The sequence below is a fragment of the Sorghum bicolor genome, chromosome 10, assembly GCF_000003195.3.
Source record: "Sorghum bicolor cultivar BTx623 chromosome 10, Sorghum_bicolor_NCBIv3, whole genome shotgun sequence".
Taxonomy (NCBI): domain Eukaryota; kingdom Viridiplantae; phylum Streptophyta; class Magnoliopsida; order Poales; family Poaceae; genus Sorghum; species Sorghum bicolor.
In genome coordinates this window covers 56,302,880-56,325,846 of record NC_012879.2, presented here as the reverse complement: position 1 = coordinate 56,325,846, position 22,967 = coordinate 56,302,880, and the positions used below count along the sequence as shown (strand labels likewise).

At 46.8% G+C, this 22,967-nt stretch overlaps 1 protein-coding gene across 1 annotated transcript; it reads left to right on the top strand.

Annotated features, from left to right (window-relative positions):
* Positions 10,664 to 15,242, top strand: LOC8061584. The gene is made up of 4 exons (XM_002438769.2): positions 10,664 to 11,101; positions 13,646 to 13,720; positions 13,846 to 13,986; positions 14,316 to 15,242. Exons 1-4 carry the CDS (start codon positions 10,931 to 10,933, stop codon positions 14,670 to 14,672), a joined length of 744 nt encoding a protein of 247 aa, XP_002438814.1. The 5' UTR covers positions 10,664 to 10,930; the 3' UTR covers positions 14,673 to 15,242.

The following is a 22,967-nucleotide window of genomic DNA, read 5'->3' as shown; positions in this document are numbered from 1 at the left end:
AAACATATTTATAATAACACTTACAAAACATCAGAGTACGCGGAAACAGTAGCTAAACTTCTTAGGCTCCAATCTTCTCAGGGACGGCTGACTGGGGGCTCCGTACGCCAAGCACTTCTGATAAGCCTCTAGAAAACTCCATAGCATCTATACCCTTCTTCTGAGCAGCACTTTACTACACACTGGGGTGTGGGGGAAATAGCAAGGGTGAGTTCATGTCGAACTCAACAAGTACAGGCGGAAAGTATAATGACATGCAAGGCTTGATCAAAGGAAAAGCTGACACTGTTTAACTGCAGGTGAGCTTTTAAGTTGGTAAACTTTTATTACAACTCTATTATTAAAACAACCTATTACTAAATATGGGTAAAGCATCCCAACCCTTAATTAGATGAAAGTATATTAACAATTTTATGAATCATCATTATAATTATTACCGAGGTAGCAACCTCAGATAGTAACTCGGGGTAGCAACCCCATTAAGGTCATGGGATAGCAATCCCAATTTAGAACACAGGATAGCAATCCTGCCAACACGGAATAGCCATTCCGCCAAAGCACGAGGTAGCAACCTCAACCAAATTTCGCCTCCAAGTATCCAGTGAATCCAATTTGCTCATCAAGTGAGGGTCTGGGCCGCTCGTGACCGTGAGCACGGCTGATATATCAGTTTTACACTCTGCAGAGGTGTGCACGTTCACTCCAAGTCGTGATTCCCATTTGCCCGGGGTCATGACTCCCCAAAACACTGCCAAGGTGAGCAGGCAGGGTCTCACTACGAGACCTTTCACAGGGTCCAACTAATAGGATGCCACTCGTAAGTTTTTGCCGGGGCGCGCGGCAGTCGTGCCCATAGCAATGGGACCCCGAACTGACCGACCTCTTAATATGAATACCCAAGCTACATTCCTTACGCCTACCCGGAAAGTAACACCCTACCAGTGGAGGTCCTGCTAATTAGTCAAGCCAGAGCCCATATAGCTTGGAGCTGCACTGTAAGTCCCAGGGGGCCGCTCCCTGACTAAGTCCTTACGGAGAGCAGAGACGGGTACGCCCGGCAAACCGGACCACCAACGGTACCCGCTCCCCCTGTCCTCAACCAAACCACGATGCTCGCAAGCACCGCAACATCTCCATCACCGAAGTGACCATTGTTCATCATTTAATCATTTATCATCATTGAAGAATTTATTAAGCAAGATCATTATTTTTATTATTATATAGATTAGATGAGTAGAGCAACTAAGCATATCTACTGTTCACTATACTACCCATGTATAAACCCAGGTATACAAGGAATATAGTAGAAGACTAGTCATGTCCTTAGGGTTTGCAGTATTAAGATACATGCAATGGAAAGTAAATGTATTTAAAGTTCATAGGTACAATATGATCAAAGGGTGTCTGCACTTGCCTTAATTTCCAGTGTTTAACTGCTCAGAAATCTTTGACTTCCTTCTTGTGATCTCCAACTTCTGCTTCGACTGTCGGTCCTCAGCTCCTGGTCTTCACTATTGATGAACCACACTTCTTCTACTCGTAGCAACCAAGCAACACAAACAGACAAACAAACAATCATGACTAAGAACAAGCATCAATCAAAAGAAAAGCTTAGAAAGAGCGCACTAAACGACACGACTTATTGCTACGATCGTGACAACGCAAGAACGATTGAGAACGGAGCTATCGTTAAACGGACACGACTTTCGAGGTTCGAAGCGAAACGGAAAAGACGACTATACGTTGATCGTATTTTAAGAAAACAGGTGATGGATTATTCAAAGAAATATCTGAAAGTTGAGTTGACCAAATTATAAAAGAATTATAAAAGTTGGAGTTAAACTTTAGTCATAACCAAATTACGAACCATTCTACATCATTTAAGTCACTTTACTATTTATAATTAGAAAACAAGGAATTTGTGTTATAAGTTAAACAAGGCATTTATGATATGAGATCAGATTAACTAGATCACAATTAAAAAGGTATTTATGTTGGTATTAATAACATTAATATTTATTTACGAGAACTAAAGTTATAAACAAATTGCTTTTGTAGATTAAACGGGCATTTAGTTAGTCATTAATCATTTTGTATTTATGGTGAAAACCTAAATGGTCAAACGAGGTAACTATTACTGCTAAAGCGTAGCTTACGACGATACGAAACTAACGCGACAAGAACGGCCTCAATCGGAGTTAAAACGTGGATTTTATGGCCAAAACTAGGTCAGTGGCAAAACCGTGATTACACAGAACTAATTTTTGTATTTTAAATAATTAAAACAGAATTAAAAACGCAATTTGGATTAAATATACAAATACCAGTGGCGCCAGGGGTTAAACTGAAAAAAACAGGACCTAGATCTAATTAGTTTTGAACTGCAGTGGACTGCGGGTTTATTACCAAAAACTGCAGGGGGCGCTTTGCAAAACGGCCAGGGCTGACCGCTTCTTGACTGGTTGACCCAGTCTTCGCTTGCGTGGCACCACGTGGCGCTGACGTGGCGCTTGCGTGGCGCTGACGGGGCTGCCACGTCGGCCACGTTGACCGTCTCATTTGACCGGTGCCCGGATCTAATGTGGGCCGATGATCGCGGATTGGACGGATCTGGCGACTCCAGAGGGAGGAGGTCGCCGGAGCGGCGCTCCCCGCGGTGGCGCGCGGTGGAGGCTCGCCGGAGTTGGGCGGTGCAGGGGCTACGGCGCACGACTGGTCGAAGCGAGGACATGGGCGGGTGCGGCTCGACGTCGCGAACCCGATGCAGGGGTCCACGTCCACCGACGCAGGCCGGAGGCGGCTGCGCACGCGGCGGAGCGATTCGGCGGCGGTGGCTCGCTTCGGTGAGCGCGCGCGGGGCAAAGAGAAGGGGGAGGAGGCGAACCAGGGGCACCACTGAGTTCCTTGCGCGATGGAGAAGCTCGGGCAGGTGTTCGTGTCGACGGAGATGTAGAGGAGGCGGAGATCGACGGTGGAGGGGACCTTCGCTCGACGGCGGCGGTGGTAGCGGCTCGCGGCTAGGGCTAGCGTGGCGGCGGGGCTTCGCTAGGGTTCCAGGGGGCGCGGAGCCTAGTGCAGGGCCTTTATAGGCCGCGGGGAACCTCGAGGAGCGCGCACAGGCTCGAATCGACGGCGGCAGCGGTGTCCGAGATGTGCGGCGAGAGGAGGGAGACGCGGCTGACGCGTGGGTCCGCAGCGTCAGCCGCTTGGAGCGACCGACAAGTGGGCCCCGCGTGGCAGCGGGTGCACGCTGCTAGCGGGCCGAGGCGGGGCGCTGGGCCGCGGCCTGGCGGGGTGGGCCGCTGGCGTATGGGAGAGAGGGGGGAGTGGGAAGGTGGGCCGAGGGAGGGGTGGTCGGCCCACGTTGGAGAAAAAAAATAAACGCTTTTCTTTTTATAAAGATTGATTTCTAAACTATTTTACTAAACCTATTTCAACACCCTGTTTGAATTCCTAATTTGAGGTTATTTAGGAGCTTGTTTTCTTTAATACTTTTGAAAACAAAGCACATTTTCCTAAGATCATATTTTTAAATCATTTTCGACTCAAAACAAATTTAGTTTTCGAATAGGACTTTTAGTGTTTTATATATTATTTTTTTTCAGAAACCAAAAGGACCTAAAAATTCTCGCTAGCAATTTTGAAATTCATTTTTCACACACAAGCTAAACAAAGCGAGGGCACAAAAGCACACAACCGCAAACATAACACCCTTCACTTAATTTTATAAAAGTTTTAAAAATTACACAATTTTCTCTCTTTTTGAATTCAATAACTAAATAAATCTTGGAATATTTTAGAAAAATTTAAATTCTTATTTAATTTAGTGTTTTCTAATAACAATCCAAAATTAAAAATTTTGGAGTGTTATAATATCCCTACACGTTTAAAGAAGGAGCTAAGAGTTTGATATTCACCACCCAGTCTGTTTGCATAGCACGGATTTTGCAATCGAATTGACGCTCAACAAGTTGCTGAAAATCAAGAAAGCATCGAAACACCTCAGATTTTTGACGAAGTAAATAGATCCAAGTATGTTTACTATAATCATCAATGAAACTTAACTAATATTTATTCTGACCGACAGATTTGGGAGCGGGGCCCCATACATCAGAAAAAACAAGATCAAAAGGGTGTTTTGACACACTAGTTGACCTAGGGTAGGGCAGCTGGTGGCTTTTTCCTTGTTGACACGCATCACAAATACTATGTTGACTGGAATCTTGAACAAAAGGGAGCTTATGGTGGTTGAGGACACGCTGAACTACTGGAGTGGATGCATGACCAAGTCGATGATGTCATAGCGAGGTGGATGGTTTGATGGTGGCAAGCACTTCTTTATTGGATGAATGGAGTGGGTAGAGGCCACGCTCACATCTGCCTTGGAGTAGGGTTTTCTTTGTTCCCTGCTCCTTGACCAAAAAATGATCAGGGTGAAACTCAAGAAACACATTATTATCACGAGTAATGCGATTGACAAAGACAAGATTCTTATTTGCTTCTGGGACATGAAGTATGTTACGTAGACGAAGGTTGCTATTAGGGAAACTCAAAGTACTGTGACCAATGTGATTGATCTTCATACCTGATCCGCTAGCGGTGTGTACATGGTCGTTGCCGTTGTAGCGATCGCGGATTGTAAGTTGATCTAGCTCGCTAGTGATGTGGTCCGTGGCACCAGTGTCCATGTACCAGTTAGTGTCCACGCCGTAGGAGGTTGTTGCTGCGGATGCACTCTTCTTTGGTGGGTAGCCGACATACTTGTAGCAGCGATCCGCACCATGGCCTTCCCTGCCACAAATCTGGCAGATCACACCTTCGAGAAAGGTGTTGTTGGTGAAGTTGTTGTTGTTGTTGTGGCCACCACCACGACCACCATTCCGACCGCTGTTGCGGCCATGCCCGAAGCCGCCGCGACCACCACCACCACAGCCGCCACGGGAATAGGAAGGACGACCACCACGACGGCCGCCCTTTTCTGCAGAGTTGACGGAGGAGTGGGAGCCGCCATCGTGGATCTCACGGCATTGTTCATGGCTCACGAGCTGAGCCTGGAGCTCTGGGAGAGAAATCGGGTCGGTACGGTTTGCAACCGCAGATGTAACCGACTCGAACTCCTCTCCAACACCCATGAGGATGTAGGAGACGACCTCATCGTCGTCCAGCTTCTTGCCCGCCGACGCCATCTCGTCGGCCAAGCCCTTCATCTTGGTGAAGAATTCCGCCACGGTTGACGACCCCTTGGTTGCCGTGGCGAGCGCCATCCGCGTGGACATGATCCGGGCGCGGGACTGGGACGCTTGGAGCGTCTGGATTGCGGCCCACAATTCGGCCGCCGTGGTCGCGTCCGCGACCTGGGAGAAGGTGTCCTCGGAGAGGGATGTGAAGAGGTAGCTGTGGACTTGGCTGTCCTTGGCCAACCACTTCTCATATTCCGGATTGACGGCCGGTTCCGCCTTGTTGCCCGCCGCCGCAGCAGCGGCGGTGTCGACCTCAAGAAACTCAGGAGGGGGTTTGGTGGTGGGTTTGGTGAAACTCCAGAGCTGAGCGCCCTGCAGAGTGGCTGTGACTTGAGCAAGCCACATGTTGTAGTTGCTACGAGTTAGTTTCTTGGTTACTGGTGGGAGAAAACTAAAGAAGGAAGCGGCAGCTTCAGAGGAGGTTGCCATGAGGATCGATGTATCCGTGAGGATTTTTAGGCTCTGAATAGGAGACGACCTCATCGTCGTCCAGCTTCTTGCCCGCCGACGCCATCTCGTCGGCCAAGCCCTTCATCTTGGTGAAGAATTCCGCCACGGTTGACGACTCCTTGGTTGCCGTGGCGAGCGCCATCCGCGTGGACATGATCCGGGCGCGGGACTGGGACGCTTGGAGCGTCTGGATTGCGGCCCACAATTCGGCCGCCGTGGTCGCGTCCGCGACCTGGGAGAAGGTGTCCTCGGAGAGGGATGTGAAGAGGTAGCTGCGGACTTGGCTGTCCTTGGCCAACCACTTCTCATATTCCGGATTGACGGCCGGTTCCGCCTTGTTGCCCGCCGCCGCAGCAGCGGCGGCATCGACCTCAAGAAACTCAGGAGGGAGTTTGGTGGTGGGTTTGGTGAAACTCTAGAGCTGAGCGCCCTGCAGAGTGGCTGTGACTTGAGCAAGCCACATATTGTAGTTGCTACGAGTTAGTTTCTTGGTTACTGGTGGGAAAAAACTAAAGAAGGAAGCGGCAGCTTCAGAGGAGGTTGCCATAAGGATCGATGTATCCGTGAGGATTTTTAGGCTCTGAATACCATATAGAAATAGGAGGTAACGGGATGACCATCCTGGTTCCCGGTTCCGTGTTTATATAGTGAAGGGAAGAGCCCCCTTCATGGTTGTACATGGAGATCGTTTACAATAAAGACTTGACTTAATCTACAAGCTCTTCTAGCCTATGCATGTATGGCGTCTATTCAATACTGCTGAATATTGTGCCATGTGTCATGCTTCTAACATATTCAACACACTAACATGCACCGCTAACACACACTATTTTCAGCTACTATATTCTAACACTATGACGGTCTAGGAATTGACTCGCCGAGTACGGCGCGTGCGATGTGGCATGTTCAGGCCCTTCATTTTGTGGCCATTTGGTCGCGGCCTCCTTGAATTTTTTTTTTGACACAAAGGCCTCCTTGAATTTTCGCCAGCCTATGGCGCGTGATCTGGATTTCGACAAGGGTACGTGAACGTACGAACCAATGGCACGCACTGATGTGCATATGATCCCAACTTGTTTCTGCATCCGAGCCACACGAAATTAAATGCTGGAGAAATTCGACACCAAATTGCTTTCTGTGTTCATTCAGGTGCACTGCTATATCAGTAAACATCTCTATCTGTAAGCACCTGAATATAATCTATCTGAATCAGTCATGCATGCACATGCATGCCAATGCAAGTGAAAGTGAAACAGTGAATCAGTGAAAGAATCACCTCACATATAGTCACATGACCCCGGCTGACGGACAGCCTAGCTATCCACACAATTGGGAGCGCATGCAGGAACTTGCAGGGAAGTTTCTGTTTTGACCAGCAGAGCAGCGGCACTGCAGGGGTCGTAGTAGTACAGTATAGTATAGGGTGGGTGGTGTCTGAAGGACATGCACATGCGCGGCCGAAAACGCTCGTCAGTAAGGGGTGCGCGCTGGCCGCCGGGCGAGCCAAAACCGGCGTCGTGACAAGCCACCATAACGCCGGCCGGCCGGCCACCCGCCCCGCGTCGCGTTGCATGCATGCTTCGCGCGCGCTAGAGCTATAGCTTATTATTGGCCATCGCCCGTCGCCCTCGCCGTGCCCGGCCATGTGCATGTATGTAGTCACGGCTAATCAGCTAGTCTCGATCGATCGATCGATCTGGCCAACGGTGGGGAGCCACGGCGGCCATGCCGGAGCAGCATGCATTGCATTTGCAAGCATGTGTTACGACGGCCAGATATAGAGAGCACTTGCACAGAAGAATCCATGCATATCCGAACGGGCCAGCTGCTTGTGTCCTTTGTTGGTTCATGGGTCGTCGATCGTGGCCTTGAGCTCACCGACCGACGACCGGCGACCCATCTCTGCAAGCGTAGTACGTTCATTGCTTGTGTGTGCTTTTCCTTCAGGTGTGTAGTGTCGATTTGATCGATCGCCTGCTTGTAAGATGACGTTCGATGCATTGGCATGGAAAGCTCAATCACCGGCCCGGCGGATGGCTATAGCTAGCCTATCTATCATCCAGGCCCTGCCGTTGCATGCTAGCTTGGTGATGATCCGGGGAGGGAGGGGAGGCGGTGGCTGCCTTCGATCGGGAGCACGTACACGTTGCACGGCCAAATCATTGGAGGGGTTTCCCCGTTTTGGGATTCTGGCTGGCCGTCTCAGGTGGTGATGGGTTTGGGAGGTCAAGGCGGCCGTTGCCAAGTCGTTTCCGCTCCGATCCGGCGTCCGGCTGGGGACGGACAATCGTGAGCGGTTGGAGTTGAAGCCAAGGGAACTACAGCCTCCATTTTGGAGAGTACTATTGGAGTGCTACCAGGTCGCAAGATCAATGGTTTCATTTCATTGTTGCATGCATGCATGCATGCATGTATCTTGTCCACCTGGGGCCTCTCTATCTCTTCAGGCTTTCGCGAAATGGGAACTCGATCAGGAGCTTAAATTTGTGGCGTGCTTTGCCTCCACCATCAGATAGTAAGTTTGAACTGGTTTTGGCAGTTTGGCGCACACCGCCACTTTTTCTTGTGGGCTGTGGACTTAGATCAGATAGTTAACTTATATCAGGATATTGTTTGCATTTGGACCAAAACTTCTAGGATATAAGTACTCGTCAGAGTAAACACTAGGATTTGTATACATAATATATAGGTTCTGAACATCCTCATGCAAATTAGCATTGATCGTTCCCTCAAAAAATTAGAATTGATCTCCTCATGCAGCGGCTTTTTGAACGCTGAACCCAGGAAGGTACGAAGGTAAGGAATGTTAATGGGATCTTTATTATCGATTTAAATTCCCTTGTTTAGAGGACAGGGTCGGGACCGGGGCCAATTCTCCCATGGCAAATTCTTCTTATAGTTTCCTTGCATCACTATGAAAGTTATCAATTGATTGAGCTTGGACCTTGAAAAATCCTCTGCATCCTTCCAGTTTCTAAACCCAACTCTAGTGAATGTACATCATTACTATGAACCCAATTTGTTGTGGCTTAAAGAGATAGCAATAAAAGCAATTAACTACAACTTTGGCTACATTGTACTTTTTTCGCGATTTGTGTCGAGACATGTTCTTAAGCAGAAGTAGAGTTTTAACATTTCAAAGTTTGAGCGGTAATCGCCTTGTTCAAAACGCACTGTGAGCTCAGGTGGTTGTGATTACAAATTAAATAAACTACTTGCCGACAATGTTGTGCTACTAGCATATCAGCAATTCATCAAAGTAGTATCAACTTGTGACACGACACACAACGTCCGACCCAGAAGAGCCCTACAGGCTATAGAGCATCGTGCTCCAAACCAACAAAGTCAAGCTCCATGACCCAGGGCCGTGCCGGCAAAAAATAAGGCCCTGTTCTAACCTCTAAAATAGATCTAGAAAAAAATAGAACAATAATCATATGCAGTATTATGTAACACTAATTTATCGCCCTGAGTAATTAAGAATATTTTCTACGCAAGCCGTGAATTATAAACATGTCTTAAGAGAATTAGGGTACTCGTTGGTTTCTAGCCTCGAAGTACCAAATATCTCAACTTTTTATGGATCCATGACACAATAATATATAATTTGGCACTTGCCAACACACCTTCTTCTAGTGTCCATTGTCAACGAAGACGTGAGTCAGCAAGTTGGATCAGGATAGTCAGACTGACGGACAAACGACTTAGATGAAACAATATGGTGCCAAATAAGAAGAAATAATATAGCAATTTTATAGCTGACACAAGCATTTATCATGAACTCTACACAAAAAAGTTAGCACAAAATATTAAATATTAATTATTAATAAGCTCTAATTTTGAGGCCCCTAAAAATTTAAGGCCCTGTACCGTCGAACAGCCTGCACGCCCTTGTGAACGGCCCTGCCATGACCACACGAATCACACCATCAAAGGTGGAGAAATGGCAGAGGTGGAGAAATAATGAAAGAGAGGGGAAAAAAAAAGAAGGTAGCCGATAAGGGTGCTATGAACATTCACCCTTTTGTTATGTAGCCGTGCTCTCTAGTTTTTCTTGAGAAGCTGTGCAAAACTAAAGGGAAATTATATTTCACCAGAAAAACTAGAGGCACGGCGGGTTTAGCTCAAGCTCGACCCGGAGCTATCAAACAGTCCCGTTGCCACTTGAGAGGCATTTAAGTAAAAAAAATTACATTTATGCACCTTTCCATCTTGTAACGACTTTCCTATATCCTATACGCATTTTGGAGGGCTAGGTAACCTGACTCTCTCTCTATTGTTAGTTAGCGAGAAATTAGAAATAGATAATGGTAATGTTGACTGTTGGACAAATTTGTAACCAAAATCCTTACCTTTTTTTCCGTACACGTATGGATAAGAAAATCTTGAGGCTGCTGTATGCATGCCAGCGGCCATGTGCCAAAGGAACGGGTTGCCGACTCCTGCAGCACCTGTTGATCTGGATGAAAAAACCGTACGTACGCGTGCGTGCTCCGTGGCAAGAGTTGCGGCGCTCGACGAGTCGACGTGGCAAGCGAGTGATCCGATCCCTGTTGTTGGTTTCCCTGCGTGAAAGGCCGTCCGGTGAAGCTGCGGAGCAAATCGTACAGGGTCCTGAGGTCGCTGCCCCTGGTCACGATCGAACCGTACGAAAAGGAGGGGCGCGATCGCGGCCGGCCCCTCCCCCCTCCAGCGGCGCGAAAACGACGGCGACGGGGGCCTTGGACTGGATCACTGGACTGGACTGGACTGGACTGGACTGGACCGCGCGCGCGCGACGCGACGGCCCCCGAGAGCCTCTTCAGCTTGGACCACACAACCCAACCCGAACGGCTGCTCCAGCTCGGTCCCCGTCCCGTCCCACGCTCTCGTACGCCGCGCGCCACTCCACTCCCCCGGCCCGCTTTTGGCTTTGGCCTCGCCTCCATGCCCTCTACTACTCTTCTATCGCTATCATCAGTAGCTCAGCCTCCCCTCCCCTCACCCCGGACTCCTCTATATATATATAGCCGCGCGCTGCGGGAACGGAGTACGCCGCCTCCACTTCCATTCCATCTAGCTAGCTAGCCAAATAATCTCGCCAGTCCAGCACGACGCGCGGCGGTGCTTGGCCGTCCGTCGGTCCGGCCGGCGTACATACATACTGCTCCGTACGGGGATTGCCGGAGAGGCCGGTCGCCGGGAGAAACGCCCTGCGAGGGAGAGGGCCGGCGGCGGGAATTGGTGGAGAGACGAGGGAGATGGGGATGAGGCCCGGGTGGGTAGGCGGGCTGGTGGAGGAGAGCTTCTTCGTGGGCTGCGCGGCGCACGAGAACCGGAAGAAGAACGAGAAGAACATCTTCTGCCTCGGCTGCTGCGCCAGCATCTGCCCGCACTGCGCCCCCGCGCACCGCCACCACCTCCTCATCCAGGTATTTTGCCTTGCGCCTCTTCTCCAGCTACCACACACGCGTAAATTTGCTGTTGATTTCGTCCGGAGATGCATGCTTCACACTCCAGCCGACCTCAGCTCAGCTCCGGCGTACTATACTCCTACAGGAGTAGTACGTGGTTTGCTCATCAATTCAGTGCGTGCGTTTCCGTTTTGCCGTGGGTCACGGACGATTTGTAGTAGTACTTGCTCAACTGCCGGGATTAGCCTTTCGGGCCGTCTCGCACTCTGGCTGCTGCTCCTGCCTACTGATACTAGGCTGGGTAGTAGCTGTCGCTGCTTCTCAAAGGGGATCAGGATCATGCATCTCCTCCCCATCCTGTGCTAGGCTGGTAGTAGCAACCACTATTAGCAGTTAGTACGTACTAGGTAGGCTTTGGCCGCGTAATTACGGCGGCATGGTTTGCCTCGGTTGGGCTTAATTGCGGCGCTAGGGGCAAGAGTTAGCGCAGTCCCAAGGCGAGGCAACGCAATTAAGGCCCCCGGCGGCCGCTCTTAGGACCCCGTGCGTGCAGCATCACTTCTCCTCTTGTCGTGTTCTGTGCCCCCAATTACTCCCTCCCTCCCTCGCGTAGCCAGCCAATTACCTCCCAACGCCGCGCCGGCCTGTGGTCGATGACCTTAATCACCATCATTACTCCCACCCTAATTTATTTATCCATTTATAAAACAAATTGTTAAATCCCGTGTGCACACAGTGGATATAAGTACTCCGTATATATCACCACCGTAACATACTACTAGTACCAGGGAATTGAAATTCACTGCATGCCGTTTCGGAATTCCACCCCCCGTTTCCTCTCTCGTGCGCCAGGCCTTTTGCCGTGCATGCTGCTCTCCCTTGGTGTGGTGGTGGCGTGGCACTGGCAGTGGCAGGACGCAGGAGAAGTAAAAAGCCCTGGGAGCTCGATTGGGAGACGGCCACGGTACTGGTGGAGGGTAAAACGAAAAAGTGGCGAGGCCTGATCCGGCTTGGCCTTACACCCCGAACAAGCAATCGTCTCACGACGAGCCACCCTTCCTGGGGCCTCCTCCTCCTGCTGCTGCTGCTGGTTGAATTCCCCATCCACCCGGCGGTCCGGTCCGGTCTGGTCCGCCGCTGGGTGCGTGCATGCATGCATGAGGCATGGTGGTGGGGTGTGTGTGTGGCCGGAGTCCTGCAGTGCACGCTCTCCCCTTTTGTTGCCTCGCCTGCAAAAGCTGCTGCTCCCTGAGCCCTCCTCCTCCTCACGCTCCGGCCCTCCGATCCTTCACTGATCGGCCGGCCGCTGCTCTGGTCTTTGCACGGTGGCGCCGGGCGGCGTTTTTAACGGTGCTAATAGTGATCCCACTGTAGATCGAGTAGCTTTGATACTGGTACGCACGTATGGTACCTTGTCTCTGGAGCATAGCCGTGGTGCCCGGCTGAATAATTCAGTCATTCCCAACGACCGAATTGCATGCGAGCGTCACTGGCACAAATGGGCAGGGTTATCCGGATTGTGTTGCCATGTATAGCAAAGCAAGCGCCTTTCTTCACCGGTCACCACTCATTCACCCTCTTCCTGCGGAGACGAGACGATCAGACGGCTGCTGGTTGGCTGATAAATGGATGGTCCTGCTGCATGGCCGCTGCCCGCTGCCCCGGCCGGCCGGGGTAACACTAACGCAGTGCCAGTGCTGCTGTTCCTGCTGCTGGCTGGCCTGGCCATGGTTTGTTACTGCAGCCACCCACGGCCACGAGACAGAGCGTTTTACCAGCAGGTGCATTGCATGCACCCACGGTAAAAACGACTACGCGCTCATCTCAATACTGTTGCCGCCTCCGAATAGTATGACCGCCACTGCATGCTTTGCTGCTACCGTCCAAGCCCGGGCCTTTGATGGTGGCCACACTGTTCATCCATTCAGGCCACAGTTAGGACGTCGTCGTGGCTGCCTTGCCTGCTGCTCTCTCTCTCTCTCTCTCTGTTCTGAGTGACCAAAACCATGGCCTGCGTTCACTCGCTTCCAACCCTCCCACCGCCAACCTTCCGTTCATTCGTTTTTTACCGCGGGGTTAAAATTAAGCCGGCCGGACAGCGAGATTCTTGACCGTTGTGCCCTCGAGGCGTCGTGTGGATTTTCCCCGGGGACAGGGGCGTTTCGGTCGTTGCGCCGGCATGCACCTCGCTCGCTGCGGCAGGCACACACCAGTGGACGGAAGCGCGCCTTGGTCTCCCGCGATATGGCGACGAGCCGCCGGTCAAAGCGTCGCAATTATTACCGGTGACTAGCGTCGCTAGCTCGTCAGGCGCCAGCCCTCTTCCCTTTCCGGCCCATTATTACCGCGTTAACTACGTTGCGCAGCTCAGCACGTTCACACGTACTACTCCCGTACGTGTACAAAGCATTTCTATTCTAGAAGGATTCTCCTTTAGTTTACCGATCATTACTTACGTTACGTGTAATCACTCACTACGTACCATGCCTACGTACAGTAGTACGTATGTACGACGGGCTGTACCGTACTGTATAATGACGTGTGCTCGACTTGCTTGGGCAGGTGCGGAGGTACGTGTACAATGACGTGGTGCGCCTTGACGACCTCGAGAGGCTCATCGACTGCTCCTTCGTCCAGGTACGTGATGCATGGATCGTCAGTGACCGCCCAAGCCTGCTGCGTGCTCCGAATTGTTGAATGAAATGAAATCCTGACCGATGCTAATGGTGTTCTCTCATTCATGCATGCATGCATGCATGCAGCCCTACACGATCAACAGTGCCAAGGTGGTCTTCCTCAAGCCCCGGCCGCAGTCCAGGCCCTTCAAGGGCTCTGGCAACGTCTGCTTGACCTGTGACCGCATCCTCCAGGAGCCATTCCACTTCTGCTGCCTCTCCTGCAAGGTACTACAAACCCCTACAAAAATACGCATGCATGACACCAAAAAAAAATCTTCTACATGCACATGCACGCGACAGCTCTGCTAGCAGCAGCGTAATTGGCTAACTGATTATTATTCAAGCGTGCCATCATCAGTCACCTGGCACGTTGTTGGTGGTTAGTCAGTCGTCGCTTCTCTCGCCGCCGCAGTAGTAGTACGTTTGCATTGCATGCAGTCACTCGCACATGCATGCTTAGATACGGGGTAGTACGGTCCCGTTTCCGTCGCGTGTGTTTACGTTGTTAAACCAAGAACTAATAATAATGGGTGCACGCACGCACGCATATGCAGGTGGACCATGTGATGATGCAGGGCGGGGGGGACCTGTCCAACATCCTGTACGTGCCGGGAGGCGGCGGTGGCGGGCCGCCGGACCTGGTGGGCTGCGGCTTCCCGCGCTTCGAGAACCTCCGCTTCGACGACGACCCGGCGGCGCAGTACGGCGGACAGGTCACGCCCAACTCCATCCTCGAGGACCCCATGCAGCACGGCGGCAGCTCCAGCGGCGGCTCAGCCAGGAACGCTCGGCGTGGCGACGACGTCCCGACGAGGAAGAAGAGCGGCGGCGGCGGTGGGTTCTTCCCCCAGATCGTCCTCTCGCTCGGCAACCGGCGGAAGGGCGCGCCCCATAGGGCGCCGCTCGCGTAAACTGCCATGCATGCGCTCGTACGTACAGACCCCGTTACGTCGCCTTTCGACGTTGCCGCTATATACCTGTTAATTATGTTGTTTATTACTGTTACCCTTAGGTATTAGCAGTGTCATTAGCAGAGTACTTAAAGTGTAATAATCCTATGTAGAGAGAAGAGAATGTGTGAGGGAGAGATATGGCAGTGCTGGTTGGTTGGTTGGTTGCAGCTGAGCTGAGAGGGATGGATGGCCTTTTCTAGCTACTAGGGCCATGCATGCACCTCGCTGCTGCAGTGTTTTGACGAGACTTGAGAGGAGGGAGGCAGCGACGCCAAAAGCTAGCTGCTGCTGGGAGCAACATGGACCTGGCGTTGCAAGCCCAGGTAGGCACAGGCTCCTCGTCGTGGGCGGGTCCCCCGGTGCAGGCCGGGTCGATCGTCCGTCCGTCGCGAGGGTGTATAGCGGGTGGCTACCAATTTTGTACTTGATGCAACGAGGGGGGCGGTTGCTCCATGGCATGCATGCTTACACCATTGTTAAGTCCATGACCAATATATTAATAGACGATGTTGTGCATTTGATTATGTACTCCTGTGGTTGAGAATTAATCGTGATACATGCATGCATGCAAGGGGTGTGGTGTGGGTTGGGTTAACATCTGTGGTACTTGCGTGCTGTTTTCGTGTGGGTCTCCATCCATTTCATACTCGTTGTCTGTTGACTAGCTCGTCGTGTGACCTGCATGGAGGCCCTATTCGTTTCTGCTGCTGGTACTCGTAAAAGAAAAAAATATTTTATGCTTAAAAAATAGCGCTGATAAGTTTGAATTAACATGATTCATTTATAACACGCTATACGCACCTATCAATCATCAATCGGCTACATGCATGCATGCATGGCTACCAAGTGTATAGGCAAATTTTATCATGCTACTCTGTACGCTGGTACTGCAGTACTTAACCCGAGTAGTAATTTGCAAATATAGATTTGACTTGAGAGACAACTAGTATATACTCCATCCATCCCACAAATAAATACATTTCTTTGACCAATACAATTTATGTTTGATCATTCGTCTTACTTAAATTTTTTATGCAAATAATAAAATAAATAAATCATTATAAAAATATATCTAATAATAAAATAAGTCATAAAAATTAAATGATATTTATTAAATATTTTAAATAAGACAAACGGTCAAATATAACTCAAAGAAGACAAAGAATTGCGTTTAGTTGTGGTACGGAGGGAGTAGCTCGGTACTAGGCAAGTATGATTTGTCGTGTTAACCCGAGGTTAGTGGCAAGTGTTAAAAGTCAGAGTACGTACTGTACGTAAGTGCATTGCAACCAAGACGAGCTGTCGAGCTCTGCATGCACCCATGTTTTGAGTGGCCGAAAGCAGTGTTTTTCGGGACTAGGGAAGTGTCGGCTTCTCGGTACGGTAGGCCAGCTCACATCCGTCCGGATGGCGCTCGCTTGAAGGTTGACACATCGTTAACCTCGTGGAGTAACTTTCTACCTAAGAGAAGTATTATAGCAGACTGTAAGCCAGCTAAATGCTGAGGTGGAAGAGAGAGAAGAGGAGCGAGAGTAAAAACGGGCTGTAAGCTTACAGCCGCTTCAGACACAAAAACCAAGAAAATCTATGAGACAGACAAGTGGGCCATGTATTAATAGTGATGAGCTAACCATTATATGAGTGGGCTGCAAGAAGACTGTAAAGAAATCTTACAGCCAGCAGCTAGCTATATTATAATACTTGCTCTAAGGCTGGACAAAAAACTCGTAGCTCGCTAGCTCGCTCATTAATATTTCGGCTCGAGCTCGACTTATTTTATAATGAGCCAGCTCGTTTTATAACGAGCCAGCTCGAGCCAGCTCGTGAGCTGCTCGCGAGCCATAATGAGCCAGTCAATTATCATGTTAGCAACTAAAATTGTCTCGGCTATATGCCTAAATATTTCTCAGTAGCTCTTTATCCGTCAATGGATGATGCTTAAACTGTATGAGTATGACTATCATGTAGACGGTCATGATCGTAGTGGACTGGCTAGACAAAACTTTAGTTTGTTTGTTGAATTGTTAAAGCATGTACTTTATTTAGTTTATTTTAAGTATGCATGTGATGTGTATGTTGCTCAATTACTTTTATAAATTTATAGTCTATTTGTACTATATTTTTATGATTTGGTTCACGAGCAAAACGAGCTACTCGAGCTCACTAACGAACCGAGCCGAGCCACCTTTCTACCTCGTTTATATAACGAGCTATAACGAGCCGAGCCATAACGAGCCGAGCTATAACGAGCCGAGCTGGCTTGATATCCAGCCCTATTTCCAACGTACGATTAACCAAATGCCAGAGCCGCTGTCAAACGGTCGGTACGTATATAACCTCGTGGAGTAACTTTCCAACGTACGATTAACCAAAGCGAATGAAATTAACTCCTCGTCAAACGGTCTGTACGTATATAACGTTCCACTGTACTATACTCCTGGCCGTAGCATTGGGCAGCAACAGGCAGGTAACCAATTGCCAGAGCCACGCCGCTGACCGTTGTTGTGTTTTTTGACGCGCCGGCTCTGTGTCTACGCATGGTGGTACACCCACGAGCTTGTTGTCACCTCGAACGATCTGCCTGCCCTGCATAGCTGGAAATGCAGGAGTAGCTGAGCTCGTTGTCCAAGAAAGGATTCCGGAAGTTGGTGTCCTCCACGTGATGTCCCATGCCTTAGGTCTTGTTTAGTTCGCAAAATTTTTCAAGATTCTCCGTCACATCGAATCTTGCGGCACATGCATGGAGCATTAAATATACATGAAAACAAAAACTATTTGCACAGTTTATCTGTAAACCGCGAGATGAATCTTTTGAGCCTAGTTACTCTATAATTGGACAATGTTTGTCAAATAAAAACGAAAGTGCTACAGTGCCCTTTTTCGTAAGTTTTTGCGAACTGAACAAGGCCTTAACTTCGAGATGAAGATGGTGTTTTTTGTTTGAGAATGAAATCTGATGAAATAATTCTATTTGGATCTTTTTAGATTGAGATGATCATATTGTTAAAGATAGCAATATCTAGATACGTTGTATAGGCCAGGATGTTGCCACGGTCTCAGGTTGTTGAGCTGTGTGCATGCGTGTAACAACTAACAAATGTATAGGAATAGCGTGTGAGTTTGTTGTAACAACACCCTATATAATCCGCTATGCAAAGGGCTGTTCTTTGCCTATTTAATATTTACCGCGAGCTCACTGAGAGGACATCTCTGTTCCCCATCTTGTTTTACAGGCTTAGTTCTTAGGGTTTGCGTACGTATGTTCACATGAGTGATTATACACGTGTTGTGAATGTATGTGCAATACTACGTAGTTCTCAAAAAAAATTAAAGTAACTTAGATCATGTTTGGTTCCAGGTTATTTTTTATTATTCATCACATCGAAAATTTGTACACATGCATGAAGTATTAAATATATACTATTTATACTATTTTTTTTATTATCCATCACATCAAATAGCGCTGATAAGTTTTAGCATCTCTAATCAAACACCGACTTAGTTTTGTACTCCCTCCGAGCTAGTATAGGCATAACCACCCCTGGTTCAAAGAACAAGAACAATTTTAATTATCTCTCTCAGCACTAGTACTATTGCATTAATATTTGTGAGAGAGCATGTCTTATATTATGGGACATGAATAAAAAGTGGTTACACCATATATACTAGGACGGAGGGAGTATTTGGCTAGCTAAATGAGAATAAAGAGGATATACCAAAGTTTATGATTTGTTAGACATCTGTTAAGTAAAATCCACGTGCTATCCTTTCTCACCATCTTCCTTCTCCATATGGTCAACTAGTGTGACCTATGAGGCCCAAAATAAAAAAAAGTCCAAAATATCACGACCTTTGAGGCCCAAATCTCTTGGGTTTGCACGACTAGATTGTGCTGCATGCATAGCGCTCTTCAACAACCTCTTTTCATGGCAAAGAAACTAGAGCTCCACTATGCCACTAGCTAGCTACTCTTCGGCAAATCTTTATCTTCCATTTGGTCTTATTCTAGCTAGAAGTCTCTTCTTGTCCTGTCAAGCTTAATTAAGCTAATTGTGTATTTGTGTGTGTCCTCGCGTCGCGGCGTAGGAGACCGAAAGTGAGTAGCACATGGCCTATGTGGGTATATATATAATTCAAATGTATCAAACGCGTGTGTGGTAAAAAAAAACGAAAAAAAAAGAGAGTGCTCTGACAGATTTAGGCCATGAAACTGGGACTGTTTTGCTATAGTTTAGCAACAGGGTCTTAATGGTGGAAAGGGCCAATATGTGCGGGCGAAGTGCAGAACGAGCATATAAGAGCAAGTACAATAATGGGCTTAAAGCCAAGCTAATGCTGATGTGGAGGATAGAAGAGAGGAGAGAGATGATAGCTTGGCTCTTATGTAAGCACCAAGCTGGGTACGGATGCATATGTAATGGTGGGCCCAAATAACAAGTGTTGTGAGAAGGAATATGAAAGAGAAGATGTTTTAGAGACAAGTATGAGACAACTTATTATATAACTTGGCTCTAATCACTTGGCTTATAGCCAAGCACTTGGCTCTATTATTGACCTTGCTCTAAAAGTTGAGCATGAAACGTGCGCTCTTTAGGTGAATTATTGTCGAAAAGGGAACCAAAGACAATAGTTTCCTGACAGAGGTCCAATCAAGTGCACAGTTACATTAGTAAGCGAATCGGGGTTGATAAGATCAGAGCATGTCACTAATAATAGCCACAGTGCAAAAAGTAATCTGCGTGTCCTTTTCCCCACACACGTTGTTCACTTCTACAGTTCTACCATGTCGTGTGAGACTCTGTGTCTCACTTACGTTTAGTTGGGACTTGGGAGCAAACACCGTACGTAACGAAGAGACTTATGTTTAGAGCGTATCTTGAACTCCAATGTCAATTAGAGGTTGAGTTTGCAATCAATACCACTGGAGAAAAAAATTCTGATTGTCTACTTGCCTCAGTTAGAAAATGTATTTTTAGAGTGAGCTTGGGCCTTGTTTAGTTCCGAAAAATTTTGGAAAAACGACATTGTAGCACTTTAGTTTGTATTTGACAAATATTGTTCAATCATGGACTAACTAGGCTCAAAAGATTTGTCTCGTCAATTCCGACCAAACTGTGCAATTAGTTTTTATTTTCGTCTATTTTTAATACTCCATGCATGCGTCTAAAGATTCGATGTGACGGGGAATATGAAAAATTTTGCAAAATTTTCAGGGAACTAAACAAGGCCTTGGTTTGTGGGGGTTCAAGCAACACCTTTATTGAGGTGGCTGAAAATTAAACTGTCTCTATTATAAAAGATTAGAATCATTTTCTGTAGCAGTAAATCAGAACCAGATTTTATAATTTTTCTTAGTGATGTGGGGTTCTCCTAGTGTTTTAGTATTTAAAATTTGGTATAAACTTTCCCTAGTAAATGTCTCCTAGTGAGGATTTTCTAGTATTTTGACTAGTGGTAGTGTTTTATTACTAACTAAAAACACTTGGAGAACTCCACCATTTGGTAGTGAATAATACGTATTGGCACGCTGAAATATGATCATTATTGTAAGTAATATTAGTTTGCCAACGTAGCCCACAATAAAAATACGTGAGTCAGTGCCACACAACTTGCAATAACAGTTTCTCAAAAAAAAAACTAGCAATAACACGATTGGTGGTACAAAGTGCAAGACGAGTGGAGAGCTACCAGTTCTGAGTAGAGAAGATAAGGTCAGTCTCAATGCATAGTTTTATGACACTGTTACCAAGACTATAAACTAGGTAACCGTGCCATATGAGTTTTATGGGGATGAAACTTCTCTCTCATCTGATGAAACTCCTTCATTTAATGACCCTGCCAAGTCAGCAATTTTGCTTATGTGGCACCCTATTTAATGTGCATGACACTCTCATGAAACATGCATTGAGACTGGCTTAAGTGGGAATTCACCTAGATGGCTAGATCCTAGGCGGTCGACGGCCTAGTGCGACGCGACTATTCTACGAACGTTCAGCCGAAACGAAACCAGCGGTCAATTTCCGACAGCCATTTTCTTTTCTTTTTTGGAAAGTGCATATGTTACTTTTTATTTTTAGATAGAATAGGAATCATTTCTATTTTTCTTTTAAGACATTCGATTCTCTTTTCACTTTCTTTTGCTAGATCATCTGTTCTTTAATATTTTTTAATTTTTTAAGGAGCATGTGCTCATAACTTATAAAACGAAATTAAAAAGCGTAACTTTCATGATAAACTAACAGTACTAACTTAGCAGTGCTTCTAGACAACATAAGTTTGAGGAATAACTCAACATTGCTAACTTAGTGATTCTCAAAAAAGTTATACTATATAACTTATGTACATAAGTTTACTCCCACTATTCAAATTATAAGGCATATTGACTTTTCTATTGAATTTACTATGTATCTAGACACAATTATATATGTATACACATAACAAATTCAATATATGTAGAAATATCAAAACATTTTATAATTTGGAATAGAGGGAGACATAATTTACACAATACAACTTATGTACATAAGTTACACAACTAATACACTAGTGTATATAGAAAGTTACGCAGTTATTATACACAAACAGAAGTTATACAATACAACTTAGCAGAATAGGTTAGCAACATAACTTAGCAGAATAAATTAGCAATATAACTTATATGTTATAAGTTAATATACATAAATTACTACTAGAAAAATAAAAATCTTCGAAACATACAGAAGTGGGGGTCTAGTTTTGTTCGCCTCGTCGCGTTGAACACACCGGTGTAGACGGAATTAAAAATAGATACGTCATTTAAAAGTTATAATTATTTGAAATAAATGTTTTACTTTTTTTCATGATGACGTCAAGCAGAAAGAGAAGTGGGAGGAGGGGGAAAGAGGGTGGGCGATCGGCATGTATCGTTCGCTAGATTTAAAACTAGGGAACGACCGGAAGAATGGAATTATGGGCCTAGTGGCCAGTGTATATGGGGTAGCATGAAAACGCCTGACACGATTGGTGGTGCAAAGTGCAAGACGAGGTCCAAGATTGCAAGGATAAGATCACGATCTAAATCTATTAGAATTCCAATTCGCAAACTGCCAGCAAGCGTGTGTGAGAAGTGGAGAAGCCTTCCTTATTTAGTATCGTAGCCTTCACTTCCGCTGGTTGTGAACAGGCCTTGTTTAGTTGCAAACAATTTTACAAAATGGATATTATAGCATTTTTGTTTGTATTTGACAAATATTATATAATTATGGATTAACTAGGTTTAAAAGATTCGTCTCGCAAATTACAAGTAAACTATGTAATTAGTTGTTTTTTTATTTATATTTTATGTTTCATGCATGTGCCGCAAGATTTAATGTGACGGGAAATCGGTAAAATTTTACAAATTTTTTTAGGAACTAAACAAGGCCTAAGTTCTTCATTTTTCTGTATGCACATATGAATAAGGCTTTTTAGATTTATTTGGAATTACTGAAATTTTTTATTGAGCCAAGTCCATAAATTGCAACAGTAAGGTAGTATATAGAGCAAACTTCATAAAACCATTCAAGAATTATTTTTCCAAAACTGACCTGAACAGTGCAAGCACGCCATTCTGGTCCTCTGATCCCATCTCTGATGAAAGCAGCAAATGGATTATGGTCTGATCCTGATGCCACCACAGGAGATAAGAAAATTCGTCACGTCCGTACTGCATGGTTCAATGTTTGGCGTACACCATTTGTCTATCCTTGCACTGAACCGGTCTGGCTGCGTTTGTTTTGTTGTGTAGCCCATGTGCCGTGTCCTGGTCCTCTTTTCTGATGAGAGGAGAAAGAGAAACACCATTGTCGCTGCAGAAAAGAATGAGTGGAGGGGCCTGCCGCGGTGGCGCCTATGTTAATTCATACTCTACTGTTTGTCCTGAACTCCTGATCTCCTGAATTTGGAATAGAAGTGTAGATTCTTAGATGCGTGGGAAAGGAGAAGCATCTGGAAAGAGAAGTAGAAGTTGTGTATATATTTGTTCGACTAGATTCTATGAAGAAGTCTAAGAAGACACAGAGAAGCAAAGTGGTAGCTAGAGAAGGCAAAAGGAATCCGAGAAACCGCTCCCAGAGAAATCTGGATGGCCTAAAGAATTGGGAGTGGTGTGGATGCGACTTTTTCATGAACCCCATAGATGTTGTAGTGTTTTCTTTCATAACAAATCAACGAACATTACTTTCAGCTGTGGTTTATCAGCCATACTTGATCCTGACACATAGATTCTAGTAACAA